The 27,847-nt window shown below is 42.1% G+C and overlaps 1 protein-coding gene across 4 annotated transcripts; it reads right to left on the reverse strand.

Moving 5' to 3' along the window:
* Window positions 1-320: 320 nt before the first annotated feature.
* nacc1b (nucleus accumbens associated 1, BEN and BTB (POZ) domain containing b) lies at window positions 321-27,322 on the reverse strand. Of its 4 annotated transcripts, XM_085276052.1 has the most exons (9): window positions 26,193-26,288; window positions 24,864-25,016; window positions 13,816-13,966; window positions 11,549-11,791; window positions 7,993-8,214; window positions 4,440-4,899; window positions 3,050-3,347; window positions 2,791-2,888; window positions 321-1,517 (listed from the first exon to the last, which is right to left on the reverse strand). In XM_085276052.1, exons 3-9 carry the CDS (start codon window positions 13,939-13,941, stop codon window positions 1,189-1,191), a joined length of 1,776 nt encoding a protein of 591 aa, XP_085132178.1. In that variant the 5' UTR covers window positions 13,942-13,966; window positions 24,864-25,016; window positions 26,193-26,288; the 3' UTR covers window positions 321-1,188. The 4 variants fall into 4 exon arrangements, with proteins under 4 accessions (XP_085132178.1, XP_085132180.1, XP_085132179.1 ...); XM_085276054.1 differs by lacking the exons at window positions 24,864-25,016; window positions 26,193-26,288 and adding an exon at window positions 27,214-27,322; XM_085276053.1 differs by lacking the exon at window positions 24,864-25,016 and having other exon boundaries at window positions 26,193-26,259.
* Between the last annotated feature and the right edge of the window lie 525 nt (window positions 27,323-27,847).

Consider the following 27,847-nt stretch of genomic DNA (forward strand, 5'->3'; position numbering starts at 1 on the left):
CAGATTTTTTTTTAAAAAGGGGAGAGGGGGAGTTAAACAAACTTAGAGATTGGATTCTAGCTTTTTCTTATTTTTCTCTTTTTTGCCTTTTTTAAAATAAAGCCACACCGTTTTCTCAGTCCGATACATACAAAAACTTAGTTCGATTGTACTCATACCGCAGGAAATAACACAGTGCATTTATCACACGCAAACTCTTTTACAATCATCGGTAACAAATTTCCTCTCCTTCAGGAGTCTCGGCAAACATCACACACAAAGGTGACAAAAAAAACAGAAAAAGTAAACAAACTGATATTTTATTTTTTGTTTTTTTAGAGTTTAACGGCCAAAATGTGGGGAAGGTTTGGGAGGGGGGAAGGTTATTGATTAGGCTTTAAACTCGCTAACAAATCTGAACATATCACCAGCCAATCGAAAAGCTGCTGTCCAAGTCAGAGCATTTCTCTGAAGACCAGTAGGTCAGCTTCCCGGCATGGCCAGCTGGGGTTAAAGAGCAGGCTGAGGTCGAGGAGATCATAAACCATGCCAATATACATATTAATATTCATTTCAACCCCTGACCTCACCGAGCCCAAACACTCAGAGAAGCTTTCATCTGGCAGATGAAACAAAGCAAACCAAAACAACAAAACAAAAAGGGCTCGGCGCAACCTCACTCAGCTGCATCTCGAATGCTTCGCCACGCATACATTCAATATCAAAAACAACAGTGTTACCGAAGTTTGGAGAAGGAGCCTTCTCCAAACTGGATTACCCCTCCCCGCCCCCCTTCCCCTAGGGAATGTCTGTGATTATGGTAAGAAAAGGTTTTTAGTGACAGTACACACTCTTAAAAACATAAAAAAATAAAGGCTGAAATCAGGTTTCTAAAGGTTGCAGAAGGATGAGGAACTGGGGGGGAGCGAACCTCCTTCTGCTACCTTTCACCATCTCTCTCCACAAGAGCATTCAAGAACAAACTGCAGAGATTCATTCTGAGCTGTGGAGACAGACAGAAACGTGGACAAACAAAGGAAGGCAAGCAGAACAAACTGAAGAAACATATCCCCAAACATAAAGCGGGCTAGGGGAGGAGTGATTACTGTCAAGACCAGAGTGGCCATCGTTCTGTTCTCATCACCCCAGAGATATTCCACCCCTCCTTCCATCAATCTGTCCATTCTATCTATCTGTCCGTTCACTCACTCAAAACAAAGTGCTGCTATCTCCCCCCGCCCCCTGCAGGCCGTCTGCCGGCGTGGCTCCGCTTCCCGCTTCGCTGTTGTTGGCTGCTGCCGCTGCAGCCACGGCTTCCAGTGAGGCGGGGTCAAAGCCTTGCTCCGTCCCCAACGCGTCGGCCTCCATCTTCACGCTGTCGGCCAGGAACGCGGAGTAGGCGTCGCTGTCGGCCATCAGCAGTTTCAGTTTGGGGATCCAGCTCTTGCGGACGACGCGGCGGGCGTTGGTGCACATGTCGGCAGCGATGGCGTTCATTTCGCTCTCCTTGAAGCTCGGTGCGAAATTCTGGCAGTAGACTGGAGCGAGGCAAAGAGTATGTAAAGGGACAATAAGAGGAAATGATGGGAGAGAAAAACATATGGCAGAGAAACGCAGAAACGCATTAGAGCCTAAATTCTAAAGCTGCAGCTTTGCATACTGACATGCAATCACAGACTGTATATAAACATAGGCCAGTGTGATGTCATTGATTTGTAGACTTTAATTTTGAACAAAGGGGAACCTTTGGGTACATCATACTATTTATTCATCTCTGGCTCTCTTCCACAGCATGTTTTTTGTTCTCTCTTCCTTCTCTCACCCAAACTGGTCCCTGAGCCTGGTCCTGCTGGAGGTTTCTTTCTGTTAAAAGGGAGTTTTTCCTTCCCACTTTCACCAAAGTGCTTGTTCATAGGGGGTCATATGATTGTTGGGTTTTTCTCTGTATGTATTATTGTAGAGTCTACCTTACAATATAAAGCACCTTGAGGCGATTGTTGTTGTGATTTGGCGCTGCATAAATAAAATTGAATTGAATTGAACTGAACTTGAGGCTGGCTCCAAAAGCAAGTATCATAGACTCCCAAGCCCAATTTGTCTTCTGTAGCTAATGTACATTTTCATAACAACTGTTATAGTTTGCCCTCATATTTATTAGCGTTTAAAACTCTGGGTGTGCTTGCTTTATGTGACTAGTTGATGCTGGTAAAGGCGACTGTAGCTTCCAGCTCTCTGCTCGGCCTCAGAGCCACTAATTTGAGTCACTTAACTGGATGTCTAGACATGGAGTTTTGGTGTTGGTGTACTGTGAGGAAATTCTACTATAAATATCTGACAAGTCTCCTTGCTTTCTGTGCAGTCAATTCAGTGAATTGAGTGAAATTTTAGTGCGTTATTTGTAGGCTATTTAGCATTAATTAGCAGGTATCTGTACCTGGGCCATGTCAATGACAATCCTTTGTGCTAGCGTTAGCTTTTAACTGAGCACATTACCCTCTTCTTTAAATGTGGTCACTTCTTGCTTCAAACTGAAACAGACAGCGGTGACCAAAAAAGCTAACATACCATTTCAAAATGGCACTTCACAGCACAAAAGGTTACAATGGGTTGTGTACATCTTTTATATACAGTCTATGATGCAGAAGCCTGAACTTTGACATTTTAGTCACCAGAAAGCAACATGGTCTGAGGTTTAAGGCAATTTCATTTTGGCTTCACTTTTCCAACCCGACGGGTACGTCCATCTTCCTTATACAGTCTATGCATGTAACTCTCAGTATACATACACTGTACGTCTTCTGTATGACTCACATTTGACAGCGTGCAGCACTCTGTTGTCCAGAGGTTTACGACTGGGATCATTGGTTGAGGAGCGGATGCCGGTTCCACAGCTGTTAGCCAGAGTGCTCCTGAGCAAGTTAAAACAAAACAAAAATACACATCAACACATAAAATACTTGAATGGACAATGCACATCTTTGTCTGCTGTCAACAAGCGCAAAAATGATCAACCATAAAATCTTTATTATATCAGTCTTACAAAAATAACCCCCCAAAATCAGACACTGACCTGTCGAAGAACGCCGCCAGAAGGCGTCTGAGCAGCACTTTGTGGCGGGTGCCGGCGCTGACGTGGCAGTTCATGAGCTGGGCGCGGGAGATGAACACAGAGGTGCCGCTCACCAGTTCCAGCTTCTCAGCCGGGTCTCCTTCCTCATACAGCTTTGGGTGGCAGCGGTTTCCGATCTGGCTGATGAGCTCGGCGGGCAGCGATGCTAGTTCCTGCCGGGACCGCCCCCCTCTGCCCCCCCGCCCGCCCCCTGAGTCTGGGGCTAAGTCTGGCAGAGCCTCCACCCGCTCCCCGACAACTGAGGAAGGGAAAGATCGAGTGTTACCTTTCTTTTTTTTTTGCAATGAGGGTTAGGGATCATTTAAAAATTTTATATAGTAGCAACAGCTTTTCAGCAGTGATACAAAACTTCTAAAGGGAATTACAAAGGGGGCCAGCTCTCAGATGTTAAAAAAACTGGATGCAGGCCGTTCAATCATACACGTTAGCCATAAACTTTTAACATCCAGTTCTAAATGTACTTCTGTTAACCCTTGTGTGGTGTTCGTATTTTTGTTACTCAGCCAGTGTTCATGGGTCTGGTGGACCCGCTAGAGTTTTGGCTTTCCAAATTAACACTATCAAACAATTTTATGTTAAATTACTCAACAGATGTTTACTTCATCCCAATTACAAGACATATGAACAGCAAACATGGTAAATTTTTTCCCTTTACCTTTGTTAGATCACATTTATGAATTAATGTGCTTCTCGTTTTTCTTTTATATAAAATGTTATAAATAAATCAGTTATAATCAAGTGGAGTGAGTGGAAAGACACAACACATTTACACGTGAAAAAATAATTAATTGTTTAATTTTTCTTTTGAAAAAAACTGAACACGGGTCTCACAGACCCGAACACCATACAAGGGTTAATGGTCCTTCTTGTTTGAAACCACTGCATATTTACTGTAAGCACATGATGCTGCTCCTTCGAACTTTTCAGTCTCAAGTCTGATCCTAAAACATTCAATAAACAACAAACCTCGCTGTGCCCCAGTTTCCAATTCCTGCATGTAACAAAATACCGTTCGACCAACTTTATTCACCATCGTTCCATTCAAACCTCCATGTGATTGTCCTCAAACTAGTGATCAAGCAGACCATAAACAGCTCACAAACTTAAAGCAGGACCACAGCTTTCAGCGGTTTCAGTGTTTTGAACATTTCGCTCTCACTAACATCCTCCACTATTGAGAAAGTTGGATAAACAAACTTTCCACCATTCGTACTCGTAAACACACTACAAGCGCTGCAGAGATCAGAGGAGGAAACTTTTAGACGGAGCTGCACAGTAACCCTGGAATGAACTCACCCGCTGATGCATTTATCCTGCTGTCAGCGCTTACCTGCTGCTCCGGCGTTCAGCATGCTGTACATGGTGTACATGTTGCAGATCTGTCTGTACTGCTCTTCAGTCTCATCTGCTATATCATCCTCCTCCTCATCGTCGTGGTAACTGATGGGCGAGTCGCTGGTGTACATGCTCAGGGTGCCCGGGCTCGTACCCTCTGGGGTCCCGCCGTTGTTGTTGTTATTGTTGTGGTTACTGTTGAGCACAGCTCCTCCCACTAAAGCGCTGCCTCCGCTGCCCACCAGAGAGGCGTTAGCGGCAGGTCCGCGGCCAGAAGCGTCCTGGGTTATTGTATTGGAAGAGGACGAGGAAGAGGAGGAGGAAGAATAGCGTGCGGCCTTCCTCAACCCGCCGCCCCCGCCCCCTCCTGACCCCCCTCCCCCATCACGGTTACCCCCCTCCCATAGCCGCTTGGCCACAGGGGTGCAGACCACAGAGTAGGGAGAGCCCTCCGGCTGAGGAAGAGAGAGAGGGAGAGAAACATGCTGGTTATAAACCAGCGCCTGACTGGAACACTCAATAAAACACAGTAATAAACAAATGTCATTTCATGGTTTCGTGGCTTAGAGTACAAATGGTACGTTTCCCATCTCAAGCAGCATCAAACAAATATCACTGGAGGTTCTGGCAGCACGTTTTTAATGCACATATATTGAACAGAGGTGCCGGCCTCAGCTGAAACAGAGCACACATGCTCGTTATTAGAAATGATTTGACTGTAATGAAGCGAGATGGGTTTGAGATAAAACATTCATTCAGCCACTCATTGTCAGTTCGTCAAATGCCTCCCACTGACCATCTCAGACAGGGGAAGATGTACTTCTTACAAGTACAAAATTCCAGGTCGCTATGGTCATAAGTTTATCAAAAAAGGATTTCAATAGATGATGGTGGGTTTTCTTTTTAGTACAATAGAATTCAGCTATGTAGAAATGATCTTCGGTGTCAAACTCAGGACCTTCTTTCTGTGAGGCAACATTGCTAACCACTGCGCCACCATGCTACCCTGCATCCCCGTTTGTAATTCAAAAAATCACACTGAGAAAATGACAATAAACACAAATCACAAATTCTGCATATATTATGAACTGAGTTGTTCTGGTACATGGTGTCATACCTGGGCAATGTCACACTGATGGTGGATGCTTTTTTCTCTATTCTAGCTTTAACCTCTCAAGCCTTTATCAGTTTTCAAGAATATTATATGCCTCGTGTGTAAGAAACTGTGAATTCAATATCAGTCATCTAAAGGCCCCCAGATCTGCTGATAATGATTGGACATCCTAATATTTTAGGGATTCTCCATACTCATGAAGACATAATACCAGCACCGCACCCATCTCTTAAAGTATTTTTTAATGACAGCATAGATCTGAAATTTTGCATAAGAAGAAGAATCTTTTCCCAGGAATTTTTCAGGTCAAGTTAAGATTTTTTTGTTTTGTTTGTTGCTTTTTTAATTGAGATGAATTGAGATGGAAGGGCAAAAAGGCACAATTTCACACAGCCAATAATATGTAACTGAGCTATCGGGAGTATCAAATATATGACCCAAAGGCCAGAATCAGCCTTCCAAGGGGGGGGGGGAATCCAGTCCACTGAAGGCTTTGCAGAGAATGAGAGCATGAAAATGAAAGATGCGGTTACATTTTCTGCGTGTAGTTTTGGCAGCAGAATGACAAAATGCAAATCTCAGGATGTTCATTTGCTTTATATAAAGTTTATTATTTAAAATTCCATCCATCCATCCATCTTCATCCGCTTTATCCGAGGCCGGGTCGCGGGGGCAGCAGCCTAAGCAGAGAAGCCCAGACCTCCCTCTCCCTAGCCACCTCATCCAGCTTATCCGGGGGAATACCAAGGAGCCCGAACCACCTCAACTGGCTCCTTTCGATGTGGAGCAGCAGCAGCTCTACTCTGAGCCCCTCCTGGATGGTTGAATTTCTCACCCTATCTCTAAGGAAGAGGCCAGCCACCCTTCGGAGGAAGCTCATTTCTGCCGCTTGTATCCGCGATCTCGTTCTTTCGGTCACTACACACAGCTCGTGGCCATAGGTGAGGGTAAGGGCGTAGATCGACCGGTAAATTGAGAGCTTCGCTTTTACACTCAGCTCTCTCTTCACCACGACATACCGGTGCAGCGTCCGCAGCACCAATCCGTCTTTCGATCTCCGGCTCCCTTCTCGCGAACAAGACCCCGAGATACTTGAACTCCTCCACTTGGGGCAGGAACTCATCCCCAACCCGGAGTGGGCACTCCACCCTTTTCCGGCTGAGAACCATGGCCTCAGATTTGGAGGTGCTGATCCTAATTCCTGCTGCTTCACACTCGGCTGTGAACCGTTCCAGTGCGAGCTGGAGGCCATCATCCAATGAAGCCAACAGAACTACATCATCTGCGGATGATGTGGTTCTGACGAGTTTCTGAGGCCACCGAAGTGAAAGCCCTCCACCACTTGGCTGCGCCTAGAAATCCTGTCCATAAAAATTATGAACAGAAATGGTGGCGGAGCCCATCATCCACCGGTAACGAGTCCGACTTATTGCCGGCAATGCAAACCAAGCTCTTGCAACGGTTGTATAGGGATCGAATGGCCCGTAGCAATGGGCCAGACACCCCATACTCCTGCAGCACCTCGCACAGGACACCCCGAGGGACACTTATTATTTAAAATTAAAATTAATTACATTAAATGTGTCAATAAATAATCAAAATGTACTTCTTTACACTAAAAGAAAAATAGGAATATTTGTCTCAAATATGAACTCCAATGATGTTAACACTCCTGATTTAACAATCACATAAATAAATCATAACACAAGCTGTAACAGAAACTGATTAATTGGGCCCAACTTTTATTAAAATAATTATATTTAATAACCAGCCCTCTTGCTATTTTTCTAAATCGTCTGAAAATATCTGATGATCTGTTTTCTTGGCACTATTTCAATATTCAATATTTCAGTCTCTGTTTGTTTGTTTTTTGTTGTCTTTTTAACTGTGAAAACAAATCAGTGGTGGAAAAAGTCTGACGTCTACAGGTTAACATTTCACTTACAGAAATGTTAAGTGAAAATAAGAAGTAACATGCAATATATCAGCTTTAACAAGATCGCACGTCTCGCACACAACTAACGTTAAATCTGCCACTGATGGGGAAACACTACACCTGACAAATATGATGATGTTTGCTTATCTATACCAAAAGTATGTGATGATGATCACACTGCCCCTAAAGAGATATGCAGATTAGCAGCACTTGACATCACATGAAAACTATTTTTGGAACTCACAACAGATGCTTTCCTCCATTTTCAATGAAAAGAAATGAACATATCCAGTATATATACTTCGTTATTAGGATAATCTGACTCTACCTGAAGCTGAAGTAACCGAATACGGAGTCTGACCTTTAAAAAAATTCATGTTCCTTCCTCGGAAAGTTTTTGGACTCTTACTTCATTTCAAGATTATGATTCATCCGCCAAAAAAGAAAGAAAAGACAAAAGCATGTGGGGTTGTGTAGCAAGGCCCAGACCAAACCTACCTGCTGTGGCTGTGGAGCTGGCTGAGGTGTTGTGGCTGTATGTTCAGTCTTCACCTTGGACACGAGGGGAAGGGGTGTCAGGCAGGAGGCAGGCCTCCCTACAGTGGCAGCACCGATGCCAACTCCGCCCACTCCCACTGTTTGAGTGACGGGGCTCTGAGGCTCAGAGGATGGGGTCTCCTCGGTGTGGAGACCCTGGGAGTCACAGCTTGGAGAGGAGACCTGGTGTGGGGAAAGTTTCATGAATATGATCAAAACATATTATGCCATTAGAAGGGTAAATCTACTGTAAACATACTGTATGTCTGATATCTACTCAAATCTGACGGTAGCACTGAAGACAGGTAAAAAGAGACAGCACTATTAAATATATACATATATTAAATATTTACTGAGGGAAACTTGGTTGTTTGATGGAGCTGGGCTTAACATTTCTCAAATAAGGTATCAAAAATGTGTCCAGCACTCTGTTTTAAATCTCAGGCAACACATGGCAGCAGTGGTGTAATAATTTAGTAATAAAGAACGTAAATGATGACATTAGGAAGCATCCTGAGCTTGAACAAATGAAGCCAACACTTGTATTACAAAACCTGCAGTTCCTCTAGTGGACAACAGAGGCTCGCTCCAAAATTGAGTTGATCCTCTGTCCGAACATACCCAAATATTAAATTTCCGAAAACAATCCTTAAAAGGGTGATTCAACAAACAGAGCTGGAGTCTTTGCATCATTGTTTTCATGAGGCGGGGGGGGGGGGATCACTGATCTATTCTTTTTCTTTAAGGCTTAAAATTAGCTTATGTTATCAGAATATTTTGTCATTTTATCAGAAGTAACTAATAAAAAGTCTGTCCAAGAAGTTTGCACTTGGCCTCAGTTAAGAAGAAACTTCTGTTTTATTTGTATGTTACTTAGCACTAGCTAGCTAATCTTCTATACACAATCTATGGAAATGACCAAAGTAATTCACACCTGAAGTTCATGTATAATGGTACAAAGAAGCCAGAAACAAATGACCATACAAGCCATCAATGAGCCAGTGGAATGCTCCAGTAGTAGTTTAACAATAAAATAGTAATATCTGAAAAATATGTGCTGATTAAAAGGTTAATATGTTCATGTTATTGTGGTTACAATCTAAAGCAGTATAATCAAATTAAGCGAAAAGTCCTGGAGTTCAAAATTGACAGTCTCCATATTATAATGCTGAAAAGAATTCTCCTTAATGAAACATTCATACACACAAAACATATAAGGCAACTTTAAATCTAGTAATCATGAATCAAACATGGACATCCTGGCTATTTAACATCACAACACTACTGGGAACTAAAAGATCGTTCATTTTTAGCACTATTTGGTCATTGTATTAACAATTCTATCAAAAATTTCTGCCAAAATAGCTGATGGAGTAAGAAAACTACAAATAATGAACATTTTAGGAACAGTAAACTGTGATTGCACGATATGACTTTTCTAGTATCAAATCTTGTTGTATTGATCGTTTTTCTACTGGTCTACTAGCACATACAGTGGGGCAAAAAAGTATTTAGTCAGCCACCGATTGTGCAAGTTCCCCCACCTAAAATGATGACAGAGGTCAGTAATTTGCACCAGAGGTACACTTCAACTGTGAGAGACAGAATGTGAAAAAAAAATCCATGAATCCACATGGTAGGATTTGTAAAGAATTTATTCGTAAATCAGGGTGGAAAATAAGTATTTGGTCAATAACAAAAATACAACTCAATACTTTGTAACATAACCTTTGTTGGCAATAACAGAGGTCAAACGTTTACTATAGGTCTTTACCAGGTTTGCACACACAGTAGCTGGTATTTTGGCCCATTCCTCCATGCAGATCTTCTCGAGAGCAGTGATGTTTTGGGGCTGTCGCCGAGCAACACGGACTTTCAACTCCCGCCACAGATTTTCTATGGGGTTGAGGTCTGGAGACTGGCTAGGCCACTCCAGGACTTTCAAATGCTTCTTACGGAGCCACTCCTTTGTTGCCCGGGCGGTGTGTTTTGGATCATTGTCATGTTGGAAGACCCAGCCTCGTTTCATCTTCAAAGTTCTCACTGATGGAAGGAGGTTTTGGCTCAAAATCTCACGATACATGGCCCCATTCATTCTGTCCTTAACACGGATCAGTCGTCCTGTCCCCTTGGCAGAAAAACAGCCCCATAGCATGATGTTTCCACCCCCATGCTTCACAGTAGGTATGGTGTTCTTGGGATGCAACTCAGTATTCTTCTTCCTCCAAACACGACGAGTTGAGTTTATACCAAAAAGTTCTACTTTGGTTTCATCTGACCACATGACATTCTCCCAATCCTCTGCTGTATCATCCATGTGCTCTCTGGCAAACTTCATACGGGCCTGGACATGCACTGGCTTCAGCAGCGGAACACGTCTGGCACTGCGGGATTTGATTCCCTGCCGTTGTAGTGTGTTACTGATGGTGACCTTTGTTACTTTGGTCCCAGCTCTCTGCAGGTCATTCACCAGGTCCCCCCGTGTGGTTCTGGGATCTTTGCTCACCGTTCTCATGATCATTTTGACCCCACGGGATGAGATCTTGCGTGGAGCCCCAGATCGAGGGAGATTATCAGTGGTCTTGTATGTCTTCCATTTTCTGATGATTGCTCCCACAGTTGATTTTTTCACACCAAGCTGCTTGCCTATTGTAGATTCACTCTTCCCAGTCTGGTGCAGGTCTACAATACTTTTCCTGGTGTCCTTCGAAAGCTCTTTGGTCTTGGCCATGGCGGAGTTTGGAGTCTGACTGTTTGAGGCTGTGGACAGGTGTCTTTTATACAGATGATGAGTTCAAACAGGTGCCATTCATACAGGTAACGAGTGGGGGACAGAAAAGCTTCTTACAGAAGACGTTACAGGTCTGTGAGAGCCAGAGATTTTCCTTGTTTGAGGTGACCAAATACTTATTTTCCACCCTAATTTACAAATAAATTCTTTACAAATCCTACCATGTGAATTCATGGATTTTTTTTTCACATTCTGTCTCTCACAGTTGAAGTGTACCTCTGGTGCAAATTACTGACCTCTGTCATCATTTTAAGTGGGGGAACTTGCACAATCGGTGGCTGACTAAATACTTTTTTGCCCCACTGTAGCTGGCATTTTATCAACCCTGTGTCTAGAGGTGTTAAGTGGAACTTTCAAGGAAATCAGTCCCCCTCATTAATATTCTAATTTATGCAGCCAGGCACTCCAGATCTAATCAGATCATCTGCTACTATAGAGGGAACCTGTAGTGTCAGTACGACGTTTCAATTATTCTCGATTCACGAGAACGTGTCTACAAACAGAGACGCCCCCATCACAACATAATGCCACGCATAATGTCACGCACAACAGGTAACACGGCGGCAGCACGCAGAAACGGCTATTTTTACATCTGCTTCATTTTGATTACATTTAAATAATCCTCATATTCACAGAAGTGTTCCTATGGATGCTCTTCTACATTTGCATTCAACTTTAACAGACGTTTAAATGACTCGATTTGTGATTGCTTCATTATCAGCTTACCTTAAGGAAAAACTCGGTGCCTTTCTCCATGATCTGTTGGATCTGGAGGAAGCCGGCGGTGTACATGAGCAGAAACTGGTCTCCCACATTCATGCTGAGGCGCCCCGTGTAGCAGAAGGCCAGGATCTGCTGGAAGCTCTGCGGCTGCACGGCCGGGGGTAGCTCCACCACCGAGCTCTTCCCCCCAGCATTGAACAGGTCCCGGAAGTAGGAGCTGCTGGCTGCCAGCACTGCACGGTGGGCCTGAGGGGTAAACAGCAGGGGTAGTGAAGTCGTAAGGGTTTAAAAATACATAGACTCCGATGCAGTAAACAGTATATATCAACATCCATATCCGGAGATTTGCACTTGCTCATGTTTGTTGTCAGTAAGGCAGAAGACATAAACAAACAGGAAAGTAGTAACAGAAGAAGACTAACATTTTTATTGTTAATCTCTGGTTGAATTTATTTTAATGCAAAGCATGAAAATTGCATCCTGTTGTAAAGGAAACTTCACGTATTGCTCAACAGTAACTTTTGAAGCACTGCCAAAATTAGTGTCTTCAGGTTACGATGTCAAATTGCACTAAACAGTCCAAAACTAAGTTTATTGACTGATCAGGAGAGGCAGACAAAGGAAGCTCAAAAAATGTTGAGACTATTAGTTTTTGACCCGAGGCATCGTTTTTTTATCCTACCAAGAGATTCTCACCAAAATCCTGACACTACATGCACAAACAGTACTCCAGGCAATTCATCTGCACATTCTGGCAACAAGGAAACACGAGGACCTAGAATTACCAGCTTGTCGCTGTGTCTCTCAGTGAACTGAGTCAAGCTGCATTTTACATCCGTGCTTGTCTAGACTCATACGTAGAAGACTAAGGTTGCAGTGGCTGAGATTTTTCCAGTTCAAATACGACACCTTGGCTTGGGTTATCTTCCATTTAGTGAGTAGCTGTCAGACACCAATGTCAAAATAATAAGCTGTATTCACTCTGAGGAAGAGACTGGGAGTCAGTCTTTATGTGTAAGCCAACATGAGGCTCTACTTAAACACTAACTTTGTAAAACAAACTGTGGCAAATAAATACACCCAAGAATAGAAATGTATTGAATTGGTATGTCATAGTAATTATTAGCATGTGGAGTGGAACTGACAAGAGACAGATAATGTGAAAATATATTCATGGAGTGCAAAAAAAGCTCCCCAACAAGTGTTACACTGAACATAGTGAGAGAGAAGGGACGGCAACAGCCATGTCGCTGTCAAAGCTTCTCAGTCCCGTCAAGTTATATGTCCATGCTGTGCAGTTTGCATTAAGTCAAAAGTTACTGCAAACTTAAAAGAACACTTACTGGTGAAACGTGTGAAATACCTCCAAACATACTGCCAAAAGTATTCGCTCATCTGCCTTCACGTGCATATAAAAAAGAGTTCTTAATCCATAGGGTTTGATATGATATCAGCTTCAATTTATCTGGGAGGGCTTTCCACAATATTTAGGAGTGTTAATGGGAATTTTTTACCATTCTTCCAGAAGTGCATTTGTGTGTTCAGACACAGATTTTTGGATAATAAGGCTCACAGTCTCTGCTCTAACTAATTCTAAAGGTGTATGAGGCTGAGGTCAGGACTCTGTGCAGGCCAGTCGAGTTCTTCCACACCAACAGGAGCAAACAGAACAACACAGAATTGACTGCAAAGAATAGATGACTCCCACAGATCAGTTCACTCACCTTGATAACAACTCACTAACAACTACATCCCTAAAAACAACTATAAAGGAATTTGATAGGCTGACACCAAAGATCAGTGTCACCAGGTCATTATCTGTCCACTGATGAAATATGGCCACAATCTCTTCTTCTCTTTTTCACTTATGACGTTGAAAAATTAATAACACTAGTGCTTTTGCATTTGGGTCATCCGACATAAATGTTGTCATAATCAGTAAAAGTTTTCTTGAGTTACAAGCAAAAACATCTTTTGAAATGTCACAGTGACATTGAGATCCTTTCATACTTTAGTGAGAGTGCACATTTCTGCCAAATTTGGAGAAATTCAAAGTAAATAGATTACAGTAAAGAGTTGTATTCAGCATGGATGGGTGCACAGACAACAAGAATGTGTTTGGCAATGAGAGTAAGCTATGTGGAGACATAAAAAGATAAATTACTTTTAACTTTAAATATGCGCTTTTGATTCTGCCTGTATTCAGGTCAAACAAAAACGGCGTTAGCTATATTAGTTTGAATGAAGTCGTCAAAAAACTTAATTCTGACCTTGAAGGCATGTCCCTTGACGACCACGGAGACGTCACAGTAGAGGCCCTGCAGCCGCTGCTCGTTCAGACACTCCAGGACATTGTTGCCAAAGTTAGGGATCGCCATCTGCAGCGTCTGAGCCATAACGCTCTGCCCAGCACCACAGGGTCTGCAGGAAGTAGAAACAAGTTAGTGTGTGGATAACAGGAGCACTGGAAGGTTAAAAAGGAAGGAGTGGGTGATGGAGGAAAGGAATTATCTGGAAGGACGGTAGATGACGGGATGATGGGGACATACAGGTAATTGGCAGGAAGGTCAGGAGAGTTGGGAATTGGTACAGGAAAAAAATGAGAGACGTGATGGAAAGGAGACGATAAAATGAGGCAGCGTGACAGGGGCAAAGGAAACCAAATAAATGAGTTATGAGATAAGAGCGCAAAGAAGAACTGGAAAATATGCAAAAAACACAAGCAAGGCAGAGTTAAGGAGGGACGAAAGAGACTTAAAATAAAGAAATGGGGTAAGTAAAGTGTGTGATGATTAATGAATTAAGTATCTGGTAAACAACTTTAATTCAAAACTCTATCTTTCAAATGAAACAGAATTTGGGGCCACCAGCCACAGTTACATAAGCCTTTATCTTTTTTCTTTAAAAAAAAAAAACCCTTGTTTCATGACATCTAATTCTCAGTTAATAAACTGTTTTGGTGGTTTTTGGCCTACTTTGTTATTTTCTTGTCGTTGCTTCCCAGTCAAAACACAGCCTCTTACATAACTCATCTATTTCACTCGTCTTCGTCACCATCCAACAAAGAAGCTTGTGATCAAAAGTGGAAGAACTGTCAAAGTACAGAAAAGGAATAAAATAAAGCAGGACTTTATCTCTAAAATCGGTGTTTCTCATGACTGAAGTCATCACTTTTTTGGTTTTGTTTAAAAATGCACAATACAAACACAGAACGACTCGAACGCCAAGTATGACAAAGCAGAAGTAAACAGACGAGAGCACAAAGGTGAGTCACGACTCCACTGAACAAATACGTTATATAGAGGATCGTGGCCTCCGAGTGATGGATGGTGGCCGAGCTTAGCTGACACCGACAAGTATTTGGAGCGCAGCTTGTGGTGAGGAGCTGATGATGATGAGCTCCTACCCTGGCTACAAACCCAAACAAACCACTAATAGGAAACTGATTAGCCTCGTTCCTCCACTAGGAACGAGGCTCACAGACCAAGCCTAGAACCTACACACCAGCTTTCTAACTCCGGTTCTCCTCATACATTTGCGGGAGTGTGTACAGTGATGCAGCAGCAGACACTTAAAGGTTAAAAAATATCATATATACAGCTTTTCTTGAGGTTGCTCCCTTCTGGGGCTGCACCAGCAGATGATCTGCTTCCCTCTCACCCTATTCCTAAAATCTAATTCTGTCACACAAATACACAAACTTCATGTCCTCTTTCACTACATCCATGAACCTCCTTTGTGGGATTCCTCTTTTCCCCCTGCCAGGCACCTCTATATTCAACATCCGTTGTCCAGTAGATCCACTGTAGGTGTTTTTCGAACAAAGACTTTTTGGGATTCCCAAAGGGTAACTACTTGGGGTCCACCGATTTTTCGGCGGGCTGATATTGTCGGTCAATATTAGCCATTTGGTCATCTATTGGCAGACAAAGGAAAATACACAAAAACTAACTGATCTGCGAAGCATGGGACAGAGCATTATAGAATAAATAAATTTAACAGGTTTTGTTAAGATGTGTCTGAAATAATAAAAAACATACTTGCAGATACATCAGATTTTTAAATCACCAAATCCATATCAGTCTTAAAACTCCTTTATTGGTGAGGATCTAGGAGCTGTTCCAAGACCTACTTACCTCGGACAGCGTTTTTTCTGTTTTCATTTTAACCACTAATAAAAATGCGAACATGACAAAATGGCATTTGACACTGCAGCAGCAACAACAACTGCAAGGAGATAAAGCGTGAAACACCCAGTATAACGTCATTACGCTACATGTGGCGTGGACAGAATAGTGTAGCATGAAATGCAAGCTAAATCTTTAGTCAGTGTTGTGTGGTTTGTTTTTTTTACTTTGGTCAGCTACATGATGATTCGCTGGTATTACACAGCTAAACTTTACATGGATTATTTTTGTCAGTCATCAGCAGTGTTGGTCAAGTTACTTGAAAAAAGTAATCAGTAACTAATTACTGATTACTTCCCCAAAAAGTAATCCCGTTACTTTACTGATTACTTATTTTCAAAAGTAATTAATTACTTAGTTACTTTTTAAAAGCACGATTTGCAACATGAATAGGTAATAAAGCGATAGATCTTTCAGCCCAATTCTACTTTTTCTACATAATCCATCATACAAAATGTAATCAAATGGAAAAGTCTCTTTTTTTAACTTGTTTTATCAGTTTTAATCTTTTAACTTTATGCATCAAGAAAAAATTTAATTATATGCAACATTCTCTGACTTGAATAAATTAGTTTAACATTTAAACCTATTTTCTACACATTCCAGCACATAAGGAACAACTTGTGTTTCTAAGGCGAATATTTTTTTTCATAGATTGTCTCCTGCTTTGTGAGTAGCTTGAGTAGCAAGTCAACATCTTCCACACAAACTATTGCCAACTGCAACAACCTGCTAGCAACCAAAACAACAGCACCAAGTGCCTCTTTGAAGCAAGGTTCCCATTAACAACTGCGAGAAAAACCTCCCCAGCTTGTCATAGAATACACATTTTTTCCTTGCGAGTAGAAGTTACCAGATGGTTGCCTAGTTGGTCTCTAGGCCTGTATGACTGAGGCCTTACTCAAAGGTCTCGCTTGTGATGTAAAATACTTTCCCTAAAGTTGAAACTAAAAAAGAAAATGCAAGAGGTTCTCAAGGGAACTAAGAACCAGTGCCACTTGAGAAATAGCTTCAAATGTTTTAAAGTATCAGATTTCTATGCCTCTGAGCTTATCAATTCCTTTATCAATGCCTGCAGGTGCTGGCAGTGTGCACTTTGATTGCAAAACAACCTCATACACATGTCTAGTGCTACCACATAAAGGAGTTATGGCAGAGAGGAAGAAGAGGCTCAGAGCATGACTTGATTTCACTAAGAAAGAAGAGAACAGTTGTGTTTACAAAGTCACAAAGTGATTATTTCAGGTAGGGATGGAAACACCAGCAACATGCTGAAACATCTTACACACAACGTGAGCTTCACTTCCATGTATGTGACGCTCTAAATACATGCAGAACAAGTGCTGTTGCTACTGTCGCCCAACAGTGCTGCTCAGTGGTAACTGGCACTAAATAAGCTGAAATATAATAACATTAGCACCATGCTTAAAGCTTAAATTGAGGGTTGGGAAGAGGGTTCAGAGGGTTGGGAAGCTCATCTGTAACCGGAAGGTTGCCGGTTCGATCCCCCTGCTCTCTCTCTCTTGAGCAAGACCGCCTGCTGGTGTTGGCCAGAGGGGCCGATGTTGCGATATGGCAGCCTCACTTCTGTCAGCCTGCCCCAGGGCAACTGTGGCTACAACTGTGGTTTACCTGCACCAGTGAGTGAATGAATAGTAGAATTGTAAAGTGCTTTGGATGCCCAGAAAAGCGCTATATAAATGCAATCCATTATTATAAATTAAAACAAATGCCACACAAACATGCTCTCATTTCCTCCACCTCAGATGCCAGCTAGCATTAAGCAGTACTCTGTTTGGGACTTTAGATAATGAAGCTGTTCTGACAAAAAAACCTCGCTGTACTCATTTTCTCACATAATTGAGCCAAGAATTGATAAAGAACCAGATCAATAAGCACATCACATTAAAGAAATCTACAAAATCTTATCAATTCCCATCTCTAGCCTTGACACAAAAAACTACCTGCCATTCAGAATGGGAAAAGCGTGACTGATCCATGTTGCTTATTTGAACTGTCACAGGAATGTTAATGGAAACCTGGATGTAATAGCATAAATCATCAAAGTGCGCCGATGCAAAGAGCTTCTAGGGTAGGTACTTCAATTTCTGGTAAAAGTTTTCAATATCTGGATTCAGATTTTTTCATAACAACTTACTGCCAAACACGCCTGTCCCTAGCATGTTTCAAAGCCTTTCAGTGACTTTTTAAAAAGTCAAAATCATTGACTCTGGGACAATGAATCATGTACTATTCTAGTCTTCTTAACTCTGATCTAATATTCATCACACATCTGACAGAACTGCTGGATCACTTCATCAGCTGGAATCAATAGAAAAAACATCTTGATAATAAGAAATTGCTCACCTGACGTATATTGTAATCTTGAAAAGGTCTAGAACTCTGTAGGTCATTACTTCTTAAAGTCTGATTAACCTCCCTCACTTGAGGTCATAAACAGATTGAGTACAGTTTTATTATGTAGACACATCATCAAATCACAAAGAGCTCATGTTATAGAAGAATATTTATTCATCTCTGGTTTACAATAAAAGAAGACAATTTGACTGTCATTAGCTACTTTATAATACAGGTTCCTTCACCCCCACGCCACATGACCTGCTAATTGTGGCTTTCTTTATTAATTTACATCACCTGACTTACTGTTTACTTTACCGAGGAATGGCAGAACTGGCTTCATGCCTGAGTACACACCGTACTCAGGTCTTAGGTAAATGTTAAAGGATTCAAAATGCCACCATCACACAATACAAAAATGATTATTTGGAACGTAGGGTATTTTGCCTTAATAACCAAGAACAAACTTCTGGCAGACTAAATTAAGTTTACCTTTTATATGACAAAATTGATCACATGTGAAATGTTAAAACTGCAATCCAATTGTTAAGTGATGACGTGACGAATCCTACTTCCGGGTCTAAAGTAGTCTGCGTTTAATATGGCTTTTGTGTTGTTAACATGTTTAATGTTATGTATTTTCTTCTATTTAATCTCAAAAAGCTCCTAAAACAGTCAGTGATCACTGTTGACCTCCCTCGGCTTTTATTACCGCTAATCATTTATTTAAGCTCAGTTTTTAAAACCTTAGGATGTAACTACAGCCCAGCCCATGCAGCAGTATATAAATGACTAACCTCGTATTGTGGATGGATTATCTCAGTTGTTCTCCTGGCTGAAGTTTGGTCTTTTTACAGCATCCTGCCATGCGATTACATTTGTTCCTGACCACCAACAACACTCACGTTAACTTTTATCCAGTGGGAAAAAAGTTAGCTTGTTTATATTATTCTAACATAGCTGTGTAGCTAGTGGTCACGTAGCACATCATTATATACCAGCTAGCCCAACTTCAGTAACCCTACAAACGTCACTGCTGTTTAGTTTCCTGTCTTGATTTATGCTGGAAGTGATAGCAGAGCTGTACGTTTTAATTTGTTTCCAAAACCCCGCAGTCAGGACATGCTATATTGTATTTAGATAGAAGCTAGCGAGCTAACTCCCTGCTAACTTCTAACTCCATTAAATGTCATAAATTCCGTTTTCATGGATGCCTGGATGTTAAACTCAATTGTTACACCTGGTAGAGCAGAACGCTGATCATTTTATTAAAGATGAAAGACTTTAGACAGTTTTCCAACTCTCAGTAATGCCATAGTGATCGTTTGATATATGGACCTGCAGCGGAGTTTAGGTCCAGACACGGCTAGTGACGTCAGACTGAACAACCGGATAAGTAGAAATCAAAAACAGGCAACCCCCCCCCACATGAGAAAAAACAATAAGAAAGACAACAAATATAAGAACCACAGCTTTTCTTCACCTTTGTCTAGTAAAAAGCCATGGTTATGCACATGCTCTTATGCCATGTCATTTGCCTTCGAACAGTCGAACAGGACTCAAAGCCATTCTGCATTAAGTGAATTTAAAAATGTCTTTGCACAGTGGATTTTATTAAAATTCAATTATAATTTTCTAGTTAATGTGAAATATTCTACAGCCTGGCCAGAAGTGAATGTGGGCTTTTAGGAAGTGAAAAAAAGCAATGGACAAGGGGTGCACTGGATTATCATACTGTTTTCATAATTGATGAAGGCCAAAGTAAAGTTTGATTGATTCCCCGGCCTTACTTTTTGCTATTTACTCTCAATCTGGGTTTGGCCAAAGTATTCCATCTAGATTTTCTAAAGCCAGAGGCCAGGCTTAAAACAGTAAGTCAAACTCCAAGTATCTCCAGTGATTACAGTCATGATCTGATTTAACAAGTGATTTGTTGTGCAGCTGTAATGAACAATATTAAGTCAGCAAAGACAAATGCCGAATAAGAAATGCTGATGCATAACTTCCCCAGCACTACACTTTGGTAGTTATCCATTCAGTCACGAGTGAACAAAGAAGGGCAGAGGGCTTATAGCCTTATAGTACAGTTTTTTTATTTCATATTTCTGTATAGTTTTTTTATTTCATATTCTGTATAGTTTTTCATATTTATATCCTGTTCATATCCTGTACATAGCTTGTACTCACTACAGCCTGTACATACATATAGTTATAGCATATTCATAACATACTTCATACCGTGTACATTATAACATACCATAATAGATCCATTTCTGTAATATACTCACATATCTATATTATTGCTAATATATATTTGTAATATATCTATATCATGGCTAAAGCACTTCTGGATGGATGCAAACTGCATTTTGTTGCCTTGTACCTGTGACATGTGCAATGACAATAAAGTTGAATTCTATTCTATACTATCATAAACAAAATGTATCCCCTTACAGGAAATTCCATCGCCACTTAACTCAAGCACAATAGCCCTTTTTAATGCTCATAAATGGCAAATACATGTTTAGTGGGTGGAGCTCAGTTGGTGACAGAAAGTGAATGTTTTCCAGTTTCATATCTTGTGGGAAAACCCAGCAAATGTACTGAAGACAATTCACTGACGTACCAAATACAGCAGGAGGCAAGGCCATAGCATGTAACTGTAAAAGACGTAGGCTATGGACTTTCCACACACTACCTCTGTTCTGAAGAAGTAACAGTGAGGGAACAAATTGTGGACTTTTAGATCCCCTGAGAGAAATCCTCTATAACCACATAGTCACATATCACATTGTTCAGTCTACTGAAAGTGGCAGCTTTGCAGTTGCTTTACTAACTACATCTCTAACTGTTCCTTTATGTGTGTTTAAGATCTTCTATCTTAAAAATGCACTCAAATTCTGAATGGTTTTGTTCACTTTAATCTGCTTATTTAAGCGTTGGAACTAACATTATTCCTCATCGCTAACATTAAGATATCACAATGCTCTTTGTCTAAAAAGTGTTACCTTTCTCATGAAGTCCCAGACTGAGGCTGAGAAAAGGCAACAATGGCTTACACTCCAAATTGGTCTACAAACACAGATGGAAATCTTACAAGCAAGCACGACATGGTCCCAAGTCTGTAACTGACAGACTGTTGTGACTATGCTGGACAGCTTTTTCCTTTGGGTCATGCTGCTAAAGCAAGCCACCATCAGTTCGTTCTTTCTACAGGAAACCAACAACCAACTTGATTTGGTTCAAATGCAGTGATCCGAGTGTAAAACAGAATCTGCCTACTTCACAATGCACTTTATTCCTGAAAAAAACTATCATGCAACAAATAAACCTACAAAGGGATTGGAAGCACCACTTTGCAAGGAAACTGGACATAAACTGATGATAAATGGGCAGAAAACCCCCCAAATACTCATACAATACTGATACCATATGTATGTCCATGTTTTTCTCTTGTAGATAAAAAAAAAGCTGACCAACTGTCAAAGTGACAACAACAAAGTTTACATAAATTGAAAGTGAGTGTGTAAAAATTTGTCTTACACCTCCCAATTCAACTCCATGATTCAAGCTGCTGTAGGACAAACATGTTTTAATCAGCCAACATATCAAGAACATTAAATTTAGACTGCACCCCATGAATGCTGCGGCCAGCTGGCATGTTTCTGTAACAGTTTGGACCGGCTCTGCCCCGCAGTTTCTCCCTATCTATGGAAATCTATCAATCCATTGTTTACCTCAGCTGTCAATGCTGGTTGAAAAGCATCTACCCTTATTTAATCTAAACGAGGCTGTAAAACTTTGTGAAAAAATAAGGATACAGGTCAGTGTTTCAAAGAAGCTCACTTCTATCTGATGACAGCCATACCGCCGTATTGTGGTTTTTGCCACAATAGCCGCTGGTAGTCAAACTATCCCTGAAGTAACTTTGTTGGAGTCTCTGGAGAGAATAAACTTCCATGAGATAGGAAAGTGTGATTTTTAGGGTATCGTGAGGGAACATGGTGACTTCCACAAACCACAAACCTACTCCTGTGTATTTTAAATTTATATTAATGATTTTTTTAATTGACTGATGTAAGTTTTTAAGTTTAGGAGAACGCATCAATTAGTTGGAAGACATAATTGTTCACTAAAGTATGTATATTGATGAGTACAATTTTTTTTTCTATTAAATAACCTCAAAAAATGACTAACTCCACTGTTAAGGGGTGGGTTGTTTTTTGTTGACTTGCTCTCTCACAATAACACAAAGTGGGTAAAAGGCAGACATACAGATTTCTATGCAACCAGATTCAGCCCAAAAATCGGATCTGCAGCAATACCTCTAACTTTGCTGAAGTGGTGACAACAGCTATAACTTTGTCATAAGAACAAGCCAAGACACATGACAATGCCTCTAGTTCCAAACCCACTTAATAACTGCACATTCAGCATACAGCCCAAAAGTGACCAACGCTTTAATCACCGGGAGTCCTTCTGGGAAACGTTGACAAAGAAGGTTTTGCAAAGGTTAACAAAACAAGAAAATTACAACTTTTCGCAAACTAACCTCACTCCTGGAATGGCTTCCATCGAAATTACAAAACAAATGTCTGGAGGTGGATTTTTCCCTCTAAACCATAACTCCTTCAGTTGAGCTTCTCCTTGGCCGGTAATAAAAGGCAGTGGCTGTATGGTGTGAAGCTTCCAGGTGTGAATGGTGGGTGCTGCTCTGGCATGCACGCTCAGCAAACCTTCACTGGCTGAAAAATAAAGGGTGAACAAATTGGACTAAAGCAGTCCTGAGCTCCTGCCTTACGCCTACATAAGGGCAGCGCTGAGAATAGGGGGCCATCATAATTAATTATGTTTATAGTGACTAATTAAATCTGATTGATGCAGGCATGAAAACTATGACAGTGGACTGAAAGGGAAGAGTAAAATGTGATTACTTACAACTCCACTGCCACACATTACATCAAAAGCATTTTAATTTTTGTTTTAATGAGGCTTGATCTAACCTGCACAGATCAGCCTTGGCTATCAGCATTTTTATATACAGATAGACAGAGAGATAGATTTCAACACTAGCCACCACATAAAGTGGAATATAATGCCTTAAAATTGCAAAATATTACTATGTTTATTAATTGTGTAAACTGCTCGACAGTATAATTACACTTAATTAATTGTGCAGTCCTGTTCTGTACGAGGACAATTATGATCACAAACGGATTATTGGATTGGGAGCACTCTGTACAATTTGTTCTGTAAAAAACAGTCTCATTATATCGGGTCTCTGTTACCGAGTGCATTGTATATAGGTTAGTTTTCTCCTACCTTTTCTTTTTTAATCGATAAAGCTTTGGCAATAAGAAAGTTCGTTTGTGCCTTGCTATTGTACCTGGACACGTTATTGTGGCTTGACAGTTTGTGTCGATGTAAAGAAATCAATATGCATTGAATAAGTGCAATTAAAATTCAACTGTAGAGGCTCCGAGTGATATTTACTCAGCGCAGTTTGGGTCCTATACAGGATTTGTTTACACGCATTACTTCTACTTTAATCAGAACACAACGATCTTACTGGGAAATGTGGGTCGTTGTCTTTACAAAACAGTGTTTTGATAGCGAAGAAAGTCTAAAAATGACTGTTTCTGATTCTATGGCACTAAAAATGCACGATCTGCTCCGCTAACATCTGCACTTCCCATGGCCTTGAGCAAGCAATTGAACTGACAAATGTCCCAGTGGAGCATCTCAGCGACCAATGGTGAGATGTCTGTGGCTGTTTCCAGGTGTAAATATGTGCAGTCGTATGAATAATAAGAAGCTGCCAAGACAAAGCATGTCTGCTGAAAAAATAAATAAATAAAATCTCCCCACAGTATTCGAAGACAAAAAGAATAAAAATAAAGCAGCGAACGCATCGAGTGACAGTCTGCACAGTTGCTGATAATGACAATAATATGCTGGCGATGCTGATAAAAGTTTCAACATTTTAAAAGCAGAACATTTTTTTTCATGCAAGCTGGTTTCCATTCACACTGCTTCATTGACATGTCATGTCACACAGGGATATGGTACCAGGCACCTTTTGCTCCTCACAGGTCAGAGGTCACAATAACTTCCAAGAAACAGAAAAGGAGAGTTAACTCACACTACTTGACCCTTGCCCTGTATTCCCCATGTGCCCCACTATGTGCTTTGACTCCACAAGAAAAAAAGAGTGTGTGACTGCGTGTGTGTTTCAATCATCTGCAACTTTGAAAATTGTTTTCCAGCACCAAAAATAAAGCAAAAATATATATATATACTCAGGTTTATGCAAACTAACCACATGCTGCTGCTAATACCAAAACACCAACATCAGATTACCGCAGTCATTTTGCTGCCAGATAATAAACCCGAGCAACCACGTGAACACGGGCTTTTGATATCAATATCAATCACTGCCTAATCATATTCAGTTTCCTGGTTTGGGGAGGTTAAAGGTGGCCTGTTAGCAAGTAGCAGGCTAAAGCTAAGGCTAACACTGGCAGAAGTAAAAACAGTTCACACATGCACACAACTCACAAACAAGGCTCCAAATCACGTGTAATAAACGCCAGCCTTGGGTGGCCTTTAGTTTGCAGCCGTTTGGGCTAGAAATCCTGTATTTACCGAAACTCGTGAGCAGACAGGCATCACAATGTGGCTATAGTCGTAGCCTCCCTTGAGCACGACTAGAGCAGAAACTTCAAAACCGAGATATCATTTATACACATTAATTATACATCAATTAATCTCACATGAAAGTCTCGCAGAGTCTCGCTGGCGGACGCCTCGGAGAGAAACAGCCCGCCGCCACCAGCGGTGCAGCAGGGCAGTCAGAGCGGGCAGAGAGCTCTCGGTGCCCCGCCGTGTGCCAGCCTCGATGCCCGGTAGAATTTGGGAGTCCTCAACTGGCCCGGGCCGGTGTGTGCGTGCATTCAGCGGAGGGAGGGGGCGAGGGAGGGGGCGGCAGCGGAAAATGGACAAAAAAAGGAGAATGAGAGAGCTCCTCTTTTTTATTTTTGAATGTCAATGATGGTTTTTAACTGCCCTCAACACACACGTTTATCGTCTGGGGGACCAGGGGTACGAAATATGGCACAAAAATAGTCGGGGGCGGGGGGTAAAATATTCAGCAGTTCCCGTCTCCCCTCCACTCCGTGCCAGCGCGGTGTGATGTCCGTTAAGACCGAGTTCCCTCCTCCTCCTCCGGCCGAATGGCAGCTACCAACATGGGACAGACACGCGTTGTTCCCCCTCCAAAATGTCGCTTATACTATATCACAGCGAATAAATGCTTTATTGCATCTCCACCAAAAAGCGGACTCGGGAACCACGCGGGGCTATCTTCACTCTGAGGAACTAAGATTCTTAAGGTATTTTTCTAAAGGAGAAGCGGGGGGTCTACAGCGGAGGGCGATCCTGGCACTCCATCTTTAGCCGACATCAACAGGTCATCCCGGGACACAAATGCGCTGCAACTGTGGGCGAGACAGACGGATGGATCCGGCATGGCGAGAGAGGAGAGGAGAGGAGGGGAAAGGAAAGTAGGGGGCTGGCTGTAAAATCTTAACCCATTTACCGACAGCAGCCTATGCCATGAGATTACACAAATAAGCAACTACCAGCGTCGTTCAAATGCAGCAATGTCTAAAAGGAAGAGGGGAATAAATTCACCCCTCGCTCAAACCTCAGGTAGTTTCTGAGAAAGTTCAGGAATGCTAGAGAAAGAGGAGCATAGGTCTCACGAGAAGACAGTCGCCCAGGGGTAGCCCGAGGCGACGAGTGAGTGGTGCCGGTGTGAAGTGGTTAAAGTTTTGGTCTGTCCCCAAGCACCCATCCCCCATAGGAGCCAGCACAACTTTACCACCCCACTCCCCTAAAAAACAATAGCCTAACCTCCACTTCAACAAAACGCCGAAGTCCCATACACCACCCCTCCATCTAAATTCACCCACAGAAATGTAAGCATATACAAACACGCAGTGGTGGGCACGGGCAACTAGCAAACCCGGTCCCCCAACCACCCTCCCCAACGGGCCGAGTCCGAACCGTTACACACGGTGACCCGCCGAGCTTCCACTCACCCCTCGGCTGTGTTCGCTGGAAAGTGTTTCAATGGAGGAGCAAAGCAGAAGTGGTCTAGTGTCTCCCTCCGCCTCACTACAGACACTCATTCTCTGTGACTGTACGCCGTGAACCAGCAGCGGAGCACGCATACACATACATTACTTTGCGAGCGCGCAGGATGTCGGGCGTGCACGCACGAACACACACGTGCCAGCGAGAAGAGCGCGGAGCTATCGAGGAGGACGCAGAGGAGCAGAGCGGGGATTTTTTTTGAAACTCTCCCAGGGGTTGCAGACAGATCGCAGAGCTACCGATGGACAGACAGACACACACACAGAGGCTGTATGCACTATTTTATTGGGCACTTTGTTTACTGTGTGCTATATTGTCAGCAGGTCACAGGTGCGTAATCTAAAATGACTAGCCCACCTATTGATGTATTATTAGTGTCTTTACATCAAAAAAAGTCAGAGTTGCATGATGTCATAACTTCAAACCAAAGTAAAATAAAAAAGTTTACCTCAGTGGTAATCAAAATAAACCTCACCAAATCTTTAATTTGTCTCCAAAGCCTTTAAAAACAAGTTAAGGGGTAAATTATAGGCTCGCCCACACACTCACTCTGTTTTCATTCAGTGCAGACAATGCGGAGCAAAGTTTACATTTTTCTGCATTTAAAGATATAGCGATTTTTTTTCATGTCAAAATGCATAGATGTTTTTTCATCGCTTTTATTCGTTTTATACGAGGCTAAACTGTTTTGTTTTTTCGTTTTGAAAGATGGTTAAATAAGACAGAAATAATTTAGAAAGCCGGTAGAAATGCATAGAAATACAGAAATAGTCACACGGGTAATGTAAATACAGATGTAGCCCAACAGCAATAAAACTGGCGGTAATCAGATTACATCCGAAGGAATAACGGATCACGGGTTCGAGCCCACGCGCCGCTGCGGGCAGGTAGACTGCCAGCGTCCCCAGCCGACCCGACCGTCTGAGCCCCACCCACCAGTCCACCCACTCAACCCCACTCACTCACCGGCGTGTCTTTGGTGCTGGAACCAATTCCCCTCCGATGCCCGACACCGCACGGACGTGAAGCCTACCGGGCCGGCGGTTCGATCCCCGCTGTCTGATCTGTACTGAGAGTGCGTCTAGACTCCGGGCAGGTGAGCCCTCCGGGGCCTCCAGGCGCTGCGCACAGTGAATACTAAACAGGATGAGACTGCATTCAGGCACGGCACTGCGCTCCCCGCTCTCTCTCCCTGTCATGCCAAATACTATTAACTCTATAATTCTCCTGTGTCAGATGTATAGCGCCACGCTCTCTGGGCATTCATTGTCACAGCGCCCCCATCCAGATGTTCAGGCTCGTGTGCGTACAGTAGAAGCAGAACCCTCTATTTTTTATTTTTCCTCTTATTTACAGTCAACCATGTCCCATTTTGTGGAAGCTGGCTGCAAACCGCTCAATAAGCAGATGGTAGATATTTGATAGTGAATACGAGAAAGCCTGCTGTATATGCAATATATTGCTTTTCAGTGTAACTCATTCGCTCTACTGTTCAAGTTGTTACCTATAAAATATTTGTAGCCAGGTGAAATTCCAAACAGCACAGAAAACAAAAACCATCTTTAGGTAATCAGGTATAACTTACACTTCACCAGGAGAG

The sequence above is a fragment of the Mchenga conophoros genome, linkage group LG6 (genome assembly GCF_057382185.1).
Source record: "Mchenga conophoros isolate Kocher_MC1m ecotype Shallow Benthic linkage group LG6, M_conophoros_male_GT1.1, whole genome shotgun sequence".
Taxonomy (NCBI): domain Eukaryota; kingdom Metazoa; phylum Chordata; class Actinopteri; order Cichliformes; family Cichlidae; genus Mchenga; species Mchenga conophoros.

What these genes read in the sequence shown, in the direction of transcription:
- nacc1b (XM_085276054.1), bottom strand. Translation starts at nt 13,941, where the DNA reads ATGGCTCAGACGCTGCAGATGGCGATCCCTAACTTTGGCAACAATGTC. An exon ending in GCACCGAGTTTTTCCTTAAG is followed by an intron (nt 8,215 to 11,548) that starts GTAAGCTGATAA and finishes TCCCCACACCAG; the next exon opens with GTCTCCTCTCCAAGCTGTGA. An exon ending in CAGCTCCACAGCCACAGCAG is followed by an intron (nt 4,900 to 7,992) that starts GTAGGTTTGGTC and finishes TCTCTTCCTCAG; the next exon opens with CCGGAGGGCTCTCCCTACTC.